We start from the raw sequence: 18,067 nt of genomic DNA, 5'->3' as shown, positions 1-18,067 counted from the left end.
AAAACTATGAATGAAGCCCCATGGCTTGTATGTATAGACACATAAGTCTAACATACGTTCAAAAGTAAGTGAACCTAAGATGTTTGTAATGAAATGATGAACCCTTGGAGTGTTAAGTATGAGTGTAAGATACACTAAGTTGCCAAGTGCATTGGCATATGATGAGATGAACTATGCAATGGTGAAATGAACATTCACGTAATAAGAGGTGAGTAACTATGAAAAGTAAAGGTGCTAATGATGAAAAATGTAGTGACAACATGACATGAAGCTAATATAAATGGTGAGAGCAGTCTCAAACGAGTCTATGTAAATGTCACCAATACGTACTCACCAATGAGAATGTAAAATAATGAAGACAGCAGTCTGTATGTACACTCTAAAGAAAGTATTGAGCTTTACACACTTAATACTAATGATGAGATGATAAATAATATAATGAGCTATGATGTCCTCATACTAGAAGTCAGCTTCAATGACATATGAGATGAATGTACTAGAACTTTATACTGAGCACCGATAGGCTAGCTATGAGCGGTGATGCCTTCTTTTGTAATGGGAGGAGGTTCATGTTACTCTCATGACATGAGAATGTCCAGCATGCCGGGTATGGGTCTCCTTATATCTCCTAGTGTTCGAACCTGTACTGCTAATATAGGGATCTAGCGGGGTTCTATTCCCATGTATGCTATCACGTTGTGGGTAATTTTGGCCGGTGATTCCACCTCTTTTCGGTGTAGGGGAGACACTGGATTTCATGATGCTCACATGATCTATGTCGGTTAAAGTTAAAGTTCCCAATGAATGAATGAGGCCAGCCTCAAATTAAGCACATAATGAAATGAATGATACCAAAGGAGTTAGGATAGGATAATAAAGAGGTGAGCTAGACTCAGGTAATGACATTAGGTTATTCGTAATCATTGGACAGCAAACCCGATGAAAGTCTTAAACTACACCCTAGGTATAGCTGGTATTCACACTGTCTTATGAATGAAATTAAATGAAGTACGTATGAATGAATGAAGAAGAATCCGTGTTTGCTATTGAAGACCCCCTAGTTCAGGTCCCATATGTTGAGCCCTCATTTTGGAATGTCTTAATGTCAAGTCCATGATTCCAAGGTCTCATGGCATATGAATGAATGATATGAAAGAAGCTATCTGTTATATGTGATGTGCTATGGTATGTACTATATGAAGATGTTAAGTGTTGTGTGAAATATAATATTTATGATGAAGCATTTTACTCTCATGGAATGACCTTCCTAATCTAATTTTGAAAGTTCACTAACTTTCCTAATCTCGATTTGGCAAGTCTACTGACTTGATCTCCAAAAATCATGTCGTTAAGAAAGAGCTATTCCTCCTCATGCATGTCCTTGGTATGTTATTTCATATACCCATAGTTAGTACAAATGTGTACTAACCCTATACATCTTTACTATTTTAGGTGCAGGTACAGGTTAACGATAGAGCTACAGGATCATTGTTGCAGCTATCCGGACGTCAGCATTCATCCGGAGTTTTGTAGGTCCTCATGCTTTTGAGGATGCTACTGATTTACATTCCAATTTAATGTTAGACCTGAGCTAGTGGAGCATGTTCCACTAGCGTTTCTTTCCTGGTTTGATTCAGACTTTGTATTGGTGCCATTTTGGCAATTATATAATTAATACTTATTGAACTATTTCTGTCAGTTGTTTATCTCTTAATGTTAGATGGTTGATGATAAATGACTATGAAATGTTAATAATGTTTAGAAAGTATGTTAATGAACAAAAAGTTTAATTTTCCGCTAAAATTAACCTAGGTGAAGTATGAATAACGCATGTAGGCTTGACTGAGATCTCAGAGATGTTAACGACGCTGGTCTAGTATGGGGTCTACACTCCGGTCATGACATTTAGGTATTGAAATGGGATGCTATCTATACATTGCACGATTAGGCTTGGAAGATGTTAATATGTTAGTACCTAGGTCTTTTTCAAGGCCATTATGTGAATGTCCTTAAATAATGAATGTATCCTAAAAGGTCTAATGAACATAATGACTTAAGTTAAGGTATTTAGTGAAAAGCTAAGTATCTAGAATAGCTTTTAGGATAGCTTAGGTTTGCTTGGAGAGGGTGTGTGAGCATTCTCTTCTTGTCTAACTTAGGTGAGTCTTAGAGTAATACTAGGTAGGGAGTTTGATTATTGAAATGGGAATAATCTTAACATAGGTTATCTAACGGATCTCTTTTGTGCGTGTGAAGGAATTATATGGGTGGTCGCTTCATAACTAACTCAAGCGAGACTTAGAATCACCTTTGGAAGAAGGGTCTCATTTTTATGTGTTTTTGATGTGTTGTTGATTCTATTGTACTGATTTCATACTTCTATCTATTTCTAGAGGTGTGGCTAGAAGGTGAGAGGATCTTGAAGCAAAGCTTGGAAACTAGGAACCTTTCAAGCAAAGTTGCAGTTTGTCCTCATTTAATTCGAGGAGATAACTACATTTAGTTTTCTTTCATTAAAAGTATTGTCATAGACTAAGTTTCTATATTTCTATCGTATGGGCCGTGTCCCAAGTATTCTTGAGTCTATGGTTGGCGTATGTTGAGACTTAGTATTTTCTATGGTTTTATATGAAAGATGTTTTAGGATATTATTCATGTGGAAAGTTTTAATTTCGCACTACTTTTGGTACATTTATGCAGTAAATGATGTAGAAGGACTTGTATAAGACCTCTGAGAGGTCAAATATGCCATGTTGTAATATGAGAACACCATATCTTCTAGGGTGTACTCTAGGGATGTCACAAGCTTTGTATCAGAGCATAAGTTATGAAATAGTGTTTAGGAATGTAAAAGTCTAAAAAAGTCACGTCTAGTAGAGTCTTAGTCATTGGTGTGTGTCGCGACACATCCATGAGCGAGAGGCTATAGGACGATAGAGGTTCCCTTCTTTTCTACCCTTGTATCATGCCATAGAGCTTAACTCTGTATGACCTCTCTCTTATTACCTTTTCAGTGGCATTCTAGATGAGATTACTTGGAAGGGGTGATGTTGCAATGTTTGAGGAAGCAGGAGGTGATTTTTGGTGCTTATTATGGTTTGTGACTAGATGAGGATATGTGAAGGTTGGTTTGGAAGTGGTATGGTAATTTAGTTCTAGCATGGTAAGGGTTATGGAAGTTGCATCGGGTCCTTTTGGGGACAATGAGTTACCTTATAGTTGTATGCTATGTTAGTAAGAGATAATATTTAAAGGAGATTGACTATGCTTAGATCCCAATAGAAGGGGGTTATGACTAGTAGTAAGGTGGGTTAATAGTCTTGATGATTCATGAGTTAGGTTTGTATAAGTTTTTACCTTATGAGGGGTATATTGGTTTATGAATCATGTGACCTTGAGGGTGCTTGTTAAGGATCCTAACAAGTGTTGATGAGATTTGGCAAGGAAGCAAAAAATATCCAGATAAGGATGCCGGTAAGTTATAGTTTTCTCTCTTTAGCTTTATGAGTTCCTTCAAAGTGGGGGAGTATGGTTAGTAGTGGAGTTGGGGTTTGTTGTCTCTCATCTTCTATTCTATTAAAGCTTGAGTTAGAATCTAATAGTAGCATGTTGCATGTTGCATTCTCATTACGAGTCTTTCTTTTATTCTTTGCATTGTTCATTTTATGAAGTTATAATTTATTAAAAAATTAGTTGATATGTTTTTATCTCTCAAATTGTCATGCTTTGATCATAAATTGCCTAAGAGTTACATTTGTGGAAATTTGAGCATATTTCAATGTAATGCTTGGCAGTTCACTGTGAAGTTTTTGCAAAAATGAATAAATTGAGTTTTCATTGACAATGGTTATAATGTGTGTGTACTTTATGTATATGAGTAGAATAATTTATGTTGAAAGAGTTCTTCCTATTTAAAATGAATAATGTGAGTCTTATTGCACAATTAGTCGTAGATTAGTTTCTATCCTCTTGTTGTGTTTTGAGTCTCTTTAGTATGTGAAATTGGTGTTACTCCTAAATATGTGTATTGTGTACGGTGTGGTATGGTTATATGCTGCTACTGTTGAGTTTCTTGTCTCTTGATAGTGTTTAAAATGAAACAAGTGTCATTAGAGGACGAATGTTATCCAAGTGGGGGAGAATGTCACACCTCTAAAACTACATAGATGGAAATAGATCCTAAGACTTATGTAAGAATGTTTCGAAGTTCTAAAATGGTTTATAATGTTGTTCTTAGGCAGTGTCTAAAGTTTGGTGATGTTTGCAGGTCAAATGTCCATGCGTTGGAAAGGTTTGCCTTGAGACGTACTTGTGTACCTTAGTGTGTTTCGTCAAGTTTTATGTGTTCTTTTTGGATGATATATATTTGAGGGATCCTTAACATTGTACTAGCGTATTTGTGTTGAAAACTTCCATGCAAAACTCCCCAAGGACCAACCAAAGGGTCCTTGAGCAGGACCAAACTCCTTGCCAAAAGCTGTCAAAACCAGCCCCACCTACGAAAGAGAATCGACACCAAATAGGTCAGCCGACGCCCTACAGGTGGTGGGCGTAGGTTGACACTTAGGATGGGGATCTTGTGCTCCCATTTGTCCATCCTATGACTCAAACCACGGACCAGCAGGATGGTCCGTTGGTGGGTCTATGGGACGTCAGTGATGGCCGTCGTTTGAAACCTGCAGTCTTTTGCAGGGTCTCGGCCAGCCCAAGGGCATTTTGGGGTTTTCACCTAGCCTTCCTAAAATTAGTTTTTCTTAATGTTATTTTAGTTATTTTTAAGTCACTTTGTAACTGTAGAGCCCCTATTCAAGTCATTATTCAAAATCAATAACTCAAGATCCCTAAAGAACTCTTTAGACCACCATTGAAGCTTGAAGGGAGATTGGAGCTTGAAGGATGATCTCTCCATGAAGACTTCTCAATTTTCTTGGTCTAGCATCAATTGAGGTACGTTTTCATCCCTTAATCTCCTTTCTTCAAGGATCCAATCTTAAAAGTTGTTTTCCAAGACCTTCTCAAAATATAATCTTCTAAATTGTAATCAAGCCATGGGTTCTTGCATTAAACGTTTTGAATCATCGTATTATGATTGAATTGATGTTAATTTGATGATTGTAACCTAAAAACTCAATGAAACCATGCAATCCTAGTTTTGACTATATTATGGGTGATTTGATCATGTATCTATACTATTGAATTCTTGTGTTGTTTGATTAGGGCTATTGAATTATGAAACAATTTTGTTAGATTCATATGTAGGCTGTTGTTAACTAATGAATTTGTATTGTTCTACTTTGAATTCATTGTATATCTAGATTATTGGATTGAATTGGTGATCATGGCTTTTGGTAAGAGCCTTTGAGTATGGAGTTGGTTTATTTGGCTATGGATTGAGGTTGTGAGATTGGATTGGTGGTATGCTTACCTAGATCTCTTTATATTGTGTATTATAGGTCTTGAATTATGATGATGATTGGTAAAATCAACTTATGGTGGCGGTGCTTATGTCTTATACTTGAGAATTATGTGGCTTCGTCGGCATTACTTTATGAATTATGAGTCAATATGGCCTTGTCGGTGTTACTTTATAAAATGTGGTATTATCATGTTATAACTTGAATATGTGATTAATGTGAAAGTCTTGATGACTTATGTGTATATGTGAAGTCAAACCACGAGTTCTCTTAGTTGATGATATTTGTCTCTAGTAGGCTATAGTGAAGTCCTTATGAGTATTTCTTGATGTTGAGTACGATACTTCTTGGTAGGTTATATTGAGGGTGCTATATTAGTGAATAGGGTGACCTATAACTTAATTGGTTGTCCATATGTGCTTCTTGAATGATATTTTATATGTGATAAGGTAAAGAATGTGTGTCTCTTGTTCGTTAGACGTGTGTCTTAATAGATACATGTAGAATGTGAATATGGATCCTTTACTTAGTAAGTAAAAGCTCCTTAGTCTTGTATGTGTTATTGACATATAACCTTGAACATAGCTAAGAAGGTCGTTTATGTGGAACCTTTCTGAAAGAAGGTTATGATATGCTTGAAGATGAAAGCCGTAATAGTATCCTTCTCGAGTGAATGATGGAATTAAGGTTGATTGGCTTGAACGATATGAAATCATCCATAGGAAAGTCATTGAGCTATCCTCTTAACCATTGTAAGGCAACCTTGTGGGACCTCTTTGGCAATGTGTGTTTTGAATCGGTTATGAACGAGATATTAAACCTCTTCGTTTGATCCTTTGTTTCATTACTCTATAAGAACAACGTGTCGCACGAGTGCGTATTCTTGGGGAGTTGCTCTTAATAATATAACATTAGAGAACAAAGCAACCCTTCAAATTCCTTAACCATGTGCCTACGCGGGATGTGTCCTAGTTCTACCATTGGCAAGTAAAACCCCCTTAATCGGAGTAGGGTTGACTCCGGATTCCATACTTAGCTACCATGGTCTATGTCAGTTACTGCCTATTCTCATCATGTGGGATACATTCTTGAATTGGATAAGTTATATGAAGTTAGGGTAGTGGAATAGAATGTTATCTAAACATTGTAGGATTAGGCTGGGAAGATGTTAGTATGTGAGTCCCTGGGCCTTCTCCAAGACCATTATATGAACGTCCTTAAATGTTGAATGTATCATAAAAGGTCTAATATACATAATGACTTAAGTGAAGGTATGTTAATAAAAGGTAAGTATCTATAGTAGCTTTGAGGATTGCTTAGGTAGGCTTGGAGAGGGTGTATGGGCGTTCTCTTCTTGTCGTACTTAGGTGAGTCTTAGAGTAATTCTTGGTAGGGTTTTTGATTAATTAAATGGAAATAATCTTATCTTAGGTAGTCTAAAGGATCTCTTAGGTGTGTGTGAAGGATTGTATGGGCGGTTGCTTCATAACTCACTCAAGTGATCGTTAGAATTACCTTTTGTATGAGGGTCTCATATTTATGTGTTTGATGAGTTCTTGATGCTATCTTGTAATATGTGATTTATATGTGAAGTTGGTGCGGTATGTGGTTCTTTATATTCTGATATAAGGTTTTGCTATAAACGAGCATATTTTGGTACAAATGTCTGTTTCTCATGATTTTATGCATTATCCCATACATAGTACATGCATTGTACTAATTCCATACATTTATCTATCTCTAAAGGTGTGGCTAGCAGGTGAGAGGTATCTTGAAGCAAAGTTTGGAAAATAGGACTCTTTCAAACAAAGTTGGGGTATGTCCTTATATAATTCGAGGAGATAACTACCTTTAGATTTCTTTCATTTAAAGTATTGTAATAGACGAAGTTTCTATATTTTGATTGTATGGGCCGTATCCCAAGTATTCTTGATTCTAAGATTGGCGTATTTTGAGACTTAGTTTTCTATGGTTTTATATAAATGATGTTTTGGGATATTATTCGTGTGAAAAGTTTTAATTCCGCACTACTTTTCATACATGTATGCAATGAATGATATCAAAGGGCATGTACAAGACCTCTGAGAGATCAAGTATGCCATGTTGCAATCTGAGAACACCATATTTTCTATGGTGTCGTCTCGGGGTGTGGTATATTCCTAGTTATTTTGAGTTACGAGATGTTAAAAAGGTTTTGTGGGTCTTCTCTTATCACCTATCTTTAGACAGTAGAGGCTTTATGGACAGGAAGTTAGATAGTTTCAATACTTAAATGTTTTTTTCTTAACGTTACTATATGAATTATGTATTGAAGTTTCCATATATTATATAAAGTAATATGTAACATCGTTAGTTAGGATAACGGTTAGATTGGGACCAACAGTGATTTTGATCAATCTCTATCATGTCCAGGGTGTAGGTTCACGACAAAACATCTGCATTGAACCTGTTTTCTCCTGTATTCAGTTTTGTCAAAATATACAGAAATAGAAAATAGATCAAATAGACAAAATAATGTACATCCAAGTCCACTGTCTTTCCTTAATAAATTTAATACCCTCACTATACCCGATGTTGCATATAAATTTCTCCAAATATAAAATGGATTAACCTGTTAAAGTAGTGGTACTTCAAACTTCAATAACTTTAGAAAATGCAAGAAAAGTAACAGACCACACACTGACTCAGTCAATCGACAATTATTTTTTCGAGAAAAAATGTATGTAGAGAGGAAACAATTTTCAGTGTTCAGAAAAATTGAAAAAAACATCTAATTTATAGCCATTTTCATCAAGGAACGCGTATGTTTAAACAAATCTATTCAGACATATTTTTTCTAGACCGTTGAGTCTTTTGGGAAAAGTAACAACTTTTTAGAAAGAAATTGGTCCCTTTAGACTGTTATTACCTTACACACAAATTTCAATCAAATTACGTTGCACTAAATTAAGTCAGTTATTTAACTAAAATTCAGAATTAATTTATCAAACAAATGAAATCAGTTAACAAGATTGATTAAATTTATTAAATAATTTTTTTTCAAAAATATTATCAATCAATCACATCATTTGCCAAATCCAAATCCAAAGTCGAAGTTGAAGCCAAGGCCTAGGCCGGGCTTGCGGCGATGACGGCGCGAGGGGGCACCTTCTTCTTAACCCTTTAAGATGTAAAGGAAGTGTTTTATAATATAAGGACAACAATTTCATTTCTTCTACCAATATGGGAGAAATGACTTTTCATTTGAACTTTGCAATGACTTTTCGTTTCCCTCCAAAATTGGTTCCCACTTTTCCATTTTCTCTTCTCATTCCCTTTCACTCTTTGCTAAAACCCAATAGACCCTTCATTTAGTAAAACAATAATTTTTACTCCAATGTCATAATGGTTTCATACTTGAACTATGACTGCTTAAGGGAAATAAAATATGACTGACTGCTTAAGGGAAATAAAATATGACTACTTACACATAATTACTAAGGTATTGCCATAACTTTTAAAAGTTAGCACATTACGACCTTATGCTATCTCTATTTCATTAGTTCTTTAGAGAATACGGTGAATTCATATAGGAAGCGGCCTACTACCATAAACAGATAGGTGAAATCTATTAAGAATTATCACGACCGCAAAGCACCCCCCAATCACAATCGGCGTCCTGGACCTTGAAGAGGACTCCGACAAGCCCTTATCATTCGTGATAACATAGCATTGGTTAAAAATCAGGAAAAAATAAAAACATTTACATATACTAAGTGAAGAATACTTAAACGTCTCTCTTATCGTATGTTAAAGCTTACATAGGCTTCTCTTTTAGCAACATTTTAAACATACATACGATAGTGTAAAAAAAATTTCACATAAAAACCATCTAAGAATATGAGTCTTGGACTTAGGCAATACAATGTCAATAAACCGTGTAGGCCTTACTACAATAGAATCCAAATGATAAAAGGAAATAAAGAGTATCTATTAAAACTACTAAGATCTTCATAATCTAGAATAACGAAAAGATAGAATCCCATAACATGAGGACGTACCAAAACTTGGTGAAAAAGTTCCAAGCATATTCAGTCAACCTTTTTAATCTTCAATGATCGGACCCTACATTTGTAGTTATATAAATTAAGGGGTTAGTACGCCACATGTACTAAGTATTGGTATATGCACATAAACATTTAAGAACATACATGAAAAAAGATCATTTCTTTAGAAACATGCTAAGTCATTTGAAGCCTTAATGCACATACAGGAGAGTATATACAAGATAAAGATTACAACAACATAAAGCATGATCATAACCAAAGACATATCATCATAAAGTCATATTAAAATTTAATTTTCATTAGATCATATAGACATACCATACAAGACACTTACCATTAATCTCATCCAAAACCTACACGTGCAATAATTTTGTGAAGCCCCATTACCGCACATAATCAAGTAAACAAGATAGATGACCATAAATAATGCTTTGATTAATACATTTTATAACATAAGTAGTCACTATCACACATAGCAATATAAACCATTACATATTCATCAACATAGGCAACGTCACATATCATAAGCATTATACATTTCATATTCATATTATATGAGAACAATCTCCTTGGACTTCCCTTAGAGTCCACTTGTGCAATGTTAGTTAGAGTCCCATACCCTACTTATACTAATAATACTCCTTAAGTCACCCTAGTCAATTTCTATTTACTTGTCATTCTTTTTTCTAGAGGAAAGAATCGCCTTAACCTACATTAGACCATGTGAGTTAAACATGGAATCCGGTTTCATGAAACCCACACAAAAAGAAGATGGTCTACTTGCCAAAGTAGTACCTAACATGAACATAACATTCTAGGTGGATCAACTAACTAGTATTCCTAAAGAATAAACATAGTTCAATAACTAGGAGATATATTAGAGACTCATAGTTCCACATTACATGGCAGCCTCTATCTCAAGAGATTCAATGTGAATCTACCTTCCAATTGGGAAAGGGAAACCTCTCATATCTAGTTTATCGGCGCTAAGCTAAAATACCTTTGAGAATTGATTTTACATTATCGTTAATCAGCAATATTCTCATAGGCCATAGGACGTTAACTCCTTGTATAAACATGATCATAAGCTTTTTAGGTTTAGGATGAGAATTTCCTTTCATCAAAAACTTTAATTTGTGAAATTAACATGTCATAATCATATTGTGTAAGGCATACAAGAGAAACATCACCAACTTTTATTATGATATCCATACCATGACCTCACATTTAACATATTCATAGCCAAACACATATGCATAGCAACATCATACATATTTAAATTGCACAACAACATCAATTATAGGCCAACATCAACATAGTGAAGTAATCATGACACTAGAAGACTTACCTATTGCTTCCAAGAATCTTCAATAAGAACATACAATCAATTAAAAAAAATCATCAAATAATATAGTGAAATACACAATAGAATAACTAATCCCAAACACTCTAGTCATATACAAGACCAATTCATAGTTAGAAATGATGAAAAAGGTTCATTTATGAATTCATTTAAGCTATAGTTCCAATACCAAATTATCATGACATTAAGTGATAGACATAACATAATCGACATCCACTATTTCGAGAAAGACCATTCTTCACACGAAAACCAACATTTTCATATCAATTAACCAACAATACATACTTAATTAACCATAGAAAATCATTGTTTGTCATCATTAGTCATAAATCTTGAATTAGGAAGAAAACCAATTTGTAGAGTAAAAACCCTAAGAATTGAGTTGTTGGAAACTATCTTTGAAAGGAGCTCTTGCGGAAAGGAACCCCAAGAGTTAAGAACCCATGCCTAATTGATTGTTATTCCACGAATTTTGAATAAAAATCTTGGAGTCTTCATCTACTTCTTCAAGCTTTTCTTGTTTTTCAATGTAGTTTCAATAGAGAGTTTGAGAGAGGTGACAGAATTTGTAAATTCTGATTTGAAGTGCGTGAAAGTGGTCTAAAACTGACCTAAAACCATTATAAACTCGTCCCTAATTTATACAAAAGACCCCTCACTTAATTGGGTATTTTTGACAAGTTAAATTGACTTAAAAATGACGCGGATGAATCTAGGAAGAGGCTGCGCGTCGAGGGGCCAATTTCACATTTATTTTTGAAAATTCCAGTGGAGGCAGTGGAACTCTGGAGATCCCACGTCGAGAGGAAACTTTATGCCTACCTCGTCTTGGCTGCACGACGAGTGGCTGTCTCCACATCTTGGTTGTCGCAAGCTGCTTTTGAAGGTTGCTTGCCAAGATTTGGGTTCTCCTCAAGGACCCTTCGAGCGTTCCTTGGGGAGTTGTTACCAGACGTTTGGACCCTTTATACTATATTTTACCTATTTAAAGTCTTTTTATAAGTTTTGTACTTCATTTGACACTCCCAAACCTTAACCAAACATAGGGATGTCTACTAGTTCATATTAGCTAGTTTTTGGACGTCAAGGTCTTTCTTTGTTTTTTTGGCTCTAACCTTTCCCAATTGAGTTTAATACATTAATATAGGTCTGGAAATATCATTTAAATCATTACTCAATAGGTGAAGCTCTAGTCTAAGTCACGGAACTTCCTGAATGTTACATTGTCCCCCACTTCGGAACATTCGTCCCCGAATGACACTAAAATGTTTAGGAGGGTAAGGATAAACTCAATACTAGCAGCTCAATCAACAAAAACTTATAATAATAGTAAGCCACGGCTCATAGGAGTACTTCACAACTCCTCTCAACATATACCACAACATTACACATAGCAACTCAATTCATGATGCACATCATATACGAGGTCAACATTTCATAACACATAATGAGGAACTACCTTCTCAACATCAGCATGAGCTCAAAAATACATCAAAGAGTTACCATGTTATCATTCCTCTAAAGACAACAGCAAAATCTCAATAAGAAAACATCCATACACATTTCATATCAGTTCAAAAGTAGAGCATGAAGGAATTTTCTTAACACTTAGTTTGGCACAACTTTTACCAAAACATGCATCTATTTAGAAAACAAGTCAATTTCATATTATCCATTATTTTCTTTATTAATAGGAATTTTTAAACAAAATGAGAAAAAAATGAGGGTAGCGAGACTTCATGTCGGCATCAGCCTCCCATGTTGCACCCTCAGCATGATGGTTACTACATAGGACTTTTACGGAGGAAACCTATTTGTTCCTTAACTTCTTGACTTGGCGATCTAGTATGTCAACCAGAACATCTTCATACGAGAGGTTCTCATCCACCCCTAAACCTTCAATAGGTATAATAGACACCGTGTTGCCTATGCATTTCTTGAGCATAGAAACATCGAACACTAGATGAACCGAAGCCAGTTACTAGGCATTTTCAGTTCATAGGCAACTTTCCCGACCCGTTGTAAAACCTCATAACGACCAACATACCGTTGACTTAACTTTCTCTTTTTAACGAATCGCATCATCCCTTTCATAGGTGAATTCTTCAAATAGACGTGATCACCTATTTCAAACTCAAGTTTTTTTTCCTATTGTCGGCATAAGACTTTTGCAGACTACAGGCTGTCTTTAATCTATCTCTTCTGACCCAAACATTCTCTATAGCCTATTAAATAATCTCAGGACCAAGTAGTGAAGACTCACAATCTCAAACAATCCAACCGGAGACCTTCATCTTCTACCACAAAAAGCTTCAAAAGGTTCCATGGAGATACTCGAATTGTAATTATTGTTGTTGGAGAACCTAATCAATGGTAGATGCTCATCCCAACTTCCCTTAAGATCAATAAAAGAAGCTCTTAAGAAGTCTTCTAGGGTCTGTATGGTACATTCCGCTTGACCATCTCTGTTAGGATGAAAAGTAGTGTTAAGTTTCACTTGAGTACTAAACCCTTTTGAAAAACTTTCCAAAAACGAGAAGTGAATTGGACACGTCTATTTGAAATGATGGACAAAGGAATCCCATGAAGTCTCACGATCTCATTAATGTAGATTCTTTCATACTCTTCATCTGTATACGTAGACTTAATGAGGATAAAGTGGGAAAATTTGGTCAACCTATCCATAATAACCCATATTGAATCATTTTGCCTCCGGGTTCGAGGCAACCCAACAACAAAGCCCATATTTATATCTTCCCACTTCCAAGTAGGATAATCCATGATTTGGGTTAAACCACCCGGTTTCAGACGCTCCTTTTTAACTTGTTGACAATTTGGACATTTAGAACCAAACTCCACTATGCCCCTTTTTAAACCGTCCCACCAACAGATCTCCCGAAGGTAATGATACGTTTTGGTGGCACCCCGATGAATAGAGTAACGGGAACCATGGGCTTCTTCTAGAATTCTATTTCTCAAATCCTCAACATCTGGTACACATAATCTCCAATGGTAACTAAGGACACCATCCCCCCTTTGGAAAATTACTCAATGATCTTACCAAGTACCGACTCTTTCATCTCCATCGATAGAGGATCAAGACGTTTCTCAGATTTCACGTCAACCACTAATGATGACTCGAAATTATGATGGACCATTAAACCACAACTTGGAGAATCTTCTAACTGTACACCCAAACGAGCCAACCTATGAACATCTTTCACTGGTTCATTCTTCTCTTCTTCAACATGAGAGATACTACCCATAGTCATAAGACTCAAAGCATCTGCAACCACGTTGGCCTTGTAGGGGGTGCTAAAGGACATTCACGACGTAATCCTTCAAAAGTTCTAACCATCTTCCCTATCAGAGATTCAACTCCTTTTGTGTAAACACATATTGAAGACTCTTATGGTCAGTAAACACATCACATGCACACAATACAAGTAATGTCTCCATATTTTCAAGGAAAAAACTATGGCTCCTAACTCAAGATCATTAGTTGGATAATTCTTCTGATGATCTTTGAGTTTCCTAGAGGCATAGACTATTACATTTCCATGTTACATGAAGACATATCCCAATCCCACTCGGAATGGTCATGATACACCACAAAGCCTTCATTACCCTCCAATAAGATTACATCGTAGAGGAGGTAAGCTTATCTTTCAACTCTTGAAAACCTTTTTCATAAGCTTCCGACCATTCAACCTTCACCTTCGTTTGAGTCAAAGTTGTTAAAGGAGAATCAATAGATGCAAATTCGTCAACAAACCTTCGATAGTACCAGGTAGACCCAACAAACTTCTTATGTCGGTGGGAGTGAAAGATCTAGGCCGATTTCTAACTGCATGCGTCACCTTCGGATCGACCTCTACACCCTCACCAGAGATAACATGGCCAAGAAAAGCAACTGACCTAGACAAATATATACACTTACTAAATTTGGCATAAAATTGGTGTTCTTTGAGGACTTTCAAGGCCAACCTCAAGTGACTCTCATGCTCATTTTCATTCTAGGAATATATCAATGAACACAATCACAAATGAGTCGAGGTAATCTCAGAAAATCCTATTCATTAGGTCCATAAACGCCACCAGGAATTTGTTTACACAAAAGACATCACTAGAAATTAATAGTGACCATATCTAGTTCGGAAAGCTGCTTTACGAACGTCTTCTCCTCTCACCCTAAGTTTGTGTTATACCGACCTTAAGTCATCTTTAAAAAGTAGCTAGCTCCTTGGAGTTTATCAAATAGGTCATATATCCGATGGAGAGGATAGTTGTTTAATATGGTGACCTTATTGAGTTGACGATAATCAATGCACATCCTAAAAGACCCATCCTTGTTCTTCACAAACATGACTGGAGCACCCCATGGAGAAATACTAGGTTTAATGAAACCCTTATCTATTAAATTCTTGAGTTGGAGTTTCATCTCTTTCAGTTCATCCGGAGCCATTCAATATGGAGGAATTGAAATGGGATTCGTCTCCAGTAACAAGTCAATTTCCCATTTGGTCTACTGTCACGGTTCACCTATCGTTGCAATTGACGTTACTACCGTAGCCATAGGTCTAAGGCTACGGTTACATCAACCGCTACAACAGATCGCGTGGCAATAGAGCTATTGCTACGGTTCCGTGCGACAGTTCATATAACCATAGCCATACATTGACCTATTGCCACGGTTCTCATTTGAATTAATTGCCAACGGTTATGTACGTATTGGTACGATTTTAACCATCGTAATAGAGGTTTATGCATCAGTTCTGTTAAGTCTATGGCTACATTTTTTTTTCGATTCAACACACCATTTCACTCTATTGCGACGGTTGTTATAGGGTAGTGCAACACTTTTAAACAATTGTAGAACTGTTGCTTAATGCCTATTGCAACGGTTATTACCTGCTATTTGCAACAATTCTAATGCAATATTAGTAAGCTATATATACCTGCTATATACTAAATCATTCATGAGAATAGATTTTATAACATAAAAATACACATAAATCGTTAACGAGAATAAATGGTCATTACCTTAATTAGAATTCAAGATCCGTGATTCTAATATCAATTAAAGCAAAATATACAAATCTTTTTATAGCATTCAAAAAAGGTGAAACACATGCCATAGAATTTTCAATCTTCAAAAATATATGATTTCTAGAACATCAATAAAGTTTACATCAATATATACTTCAGCTCCTATGTCAAGTCTTCACTATTGCTTTCATCGCCTTCTTCGATTTCGTCACCTACATACAATCAAAAAAAATTTAAATAATTTAGCAAACCTCAAATCTTGGAAATTAACAAGTATACATGTAGTTACAACCATGCATTAGCTTTTAGAATTGTTCAACCCTAAAACTTAGAAATCAAGTACATGCCAATAACATTTAACTGCTAGCTGCATTCAAACTTCTACAAGCAGCAGCAGAAACAAGATACCAGACTACATGCAGTAATTAGCTACTACGTTGGCTTTACTAAACATAATCGTGAAGCTAGGATTCAACACTATATATAATGCTACAAGAAACCAGCAGCAGAAACAAGAGAGCAGCTGCAGAAACAAGATAGACCAGCAGCAGAAACAAGAGAGCAGCTGTAGAAACAAGATAGACCAGCAGCAAAAACAAGAGTCCAGACTACAAGTAGTAGAAAAAACACTATCATGCTACAAGAGACATGTTTAATTAACATAAATAAGAAACCAGAAGAAACCAGACTACAAGCAGCAAGTATCAAAAAAATCATGAATCTAACAACTAGTCCTCTACTAGGCTACAAGCAGCACCAGAAAACTCATGAACCAGACTACAAGCAGCAACTCAGACATTAAACTATCAGAGAACAAGCAGCAACTCAGACATTAAACTCATGAATCAGGCATTTACTGATCATCTGCCTAACTTTCCCCAACTTCCTTATATCAATAGCATACTATTCCATTCTAATCCTATAGCAAGTAGCAACAACAAATACCAATCAAAACATAGAATTAGCGGCACCAACCTTGTTTAGCCCCTTGAACAGAAGTAGATTCTCTTGGTGAAGGAGTCGACAATGCTGCCAATATGTTAGAATCAATTAATCCCGCATGCTTAAGTTGTGCAATAACATTTGCAATAACTTCTTGTCGCACAATTTTCTTTTGTTCCTCCATTTGTTTCTCCATTTTCTGCATCCTCTCTAGGATTTGCTGCATTCCATCAGTTGTTGCACTTAAAAGATGATTCCGAATTGCCAACTTTTTTTTTCAAAGTAGTCTTTGTAACTCCTGCGCCATATAGTCTTAGCCGTCCCGGATGTTCAGGACCCATGACGCTTGAAAATGCATCAACATACTCACCATTTATGCTTATTTGTTTTTCAATTTCCTCCATTTCAGCCTACCAAAGCATATCCAACAAACACAATCTTATGAAATAAATAATTGATCTCAACAAAAAAAATTAAAATAGACAGGCACATACAATTTTACTAGTAGTATCTTCATTTGAGGCCTTGAACAAACGCCTAGGTTTTCTTGTTCTTGTAACCACAAAGAGATCCTTAGATGATACTGTCTCCTTATCTTTCTCCTAGTCAAATTGAAATATATATAAAAAAAATAAACTCACACTGGAAGAGATCCAAAAGAAAATTTCATTAAAAATAATATATAAGAGAACTCACCAGCTTATTACGAACTAAAGCGAAACTCTTTTTGCCAGCAGTATGTGGATTCATCAGTTTTTTTCGATTCTTTGCATTTGTTTCAGACATTTTCTGCAATGAAATGAATCAGTAATGTTAATCGAAGGTATATTAGTGTTATATAGTGTACTAGACGAGGTCAATATTAGTTTGTCTTTCTTTTATAACTGTCCATTTTTCCTTTATAACAATCTGTCAATATCAGTCATTATATAGTGTTCAGGTGTCTTGTAAAATGCATGTGACTATCACAATAAATGAAGCTGCAAAATATTACAATAGAGAAGAGAGTAAAAGAAAAAATAAAGCAGAATATATACTATTATCACACTACTTTAGACACCAAAGTAACAACCAAGCTTCAGGTAAAGCAGAATCAATACTATTATGTCAGCAACACCGATATGACACTATGGACAATTATGTCATAGCAGTCAGTGTTGGCAGTTTATCCAGATACTTTAGTACTTATACTATTCAGATGGTTACTATACGTTTTGATTTACTTTTGTAGCAGTCAGAGAGAAGGTTATGCA

At 35.7% G+C, this 18,067-nt stretch overlaps 1 protein-coding gene across 1 annotated transcript; it reads right to left on the bottom strand.

The window, feature by feature from the left end:
* Positions 1–16,034: 16,034 nt before the first annotated feature.
* LOC107025148 lies at positions 16,035–17,600 on the bottom strand. The gene is made up of 4 exons (XM_027918366.1): positions 17,511–17,600; positions 17,309–17,416; positions 16,848–17,034; positions 16,035–16,084 (listed from the first exon to the last, which is right to left on the bottom strand). The coding sequence occupies exons 1-4, from the start codon at positions 17,598–17,600 to the stop codon at positions 16,035–16,037; spliced, it is 435 nt and encodes a 144-aa protein (XP_027774167.1).
* Positions 17,601–18,067: the final 467 nt, after the last annotated feature.

The sequence above is a fragment of the Solanum pennellii genome, chromosome 7 (assembly GCF_001406875.1).
Source record: "Solanum pennellii chromosome 7, SPENNV200".
Taxonomy (NCBI): domain Eukaryota; kingdom Viridiplantae; phylum Streptophyta; class Magnoliopsida; order Solanales; family Solanaceae; genus Solanum; species Solanum pennellii.
Note: the sequence above shows the minus strand (reverse complement) of the source record. Positions and strands in the feature narration are given on the sequence as shown.

Excerpts from the sequence above, each read along its gene's own strand:
- LOC107025148 (XM_027918366.1), bottom strand. The coding sequence starts at position 17,600 with ATGTCTGAAACAAATGCAAAGAATCGAAAAAAACTGATGAATCCACAT. Across the intron at positions 17,417-17,510 it reads CTTTAGTTCGTAATAAGCTG|GAGAAAGATAAGGAGACAGT; the intron begins GTGAGTTCTCTT and ends CAATTTGACTAG. Across the intron at positions 17,035-17,308 it reads AAGATACTACTAGTAAAATT|CAAATCCTAGAGAGGATGCA; the intron begins GTATGTGCCTGT and ends GATGGAATGCAG.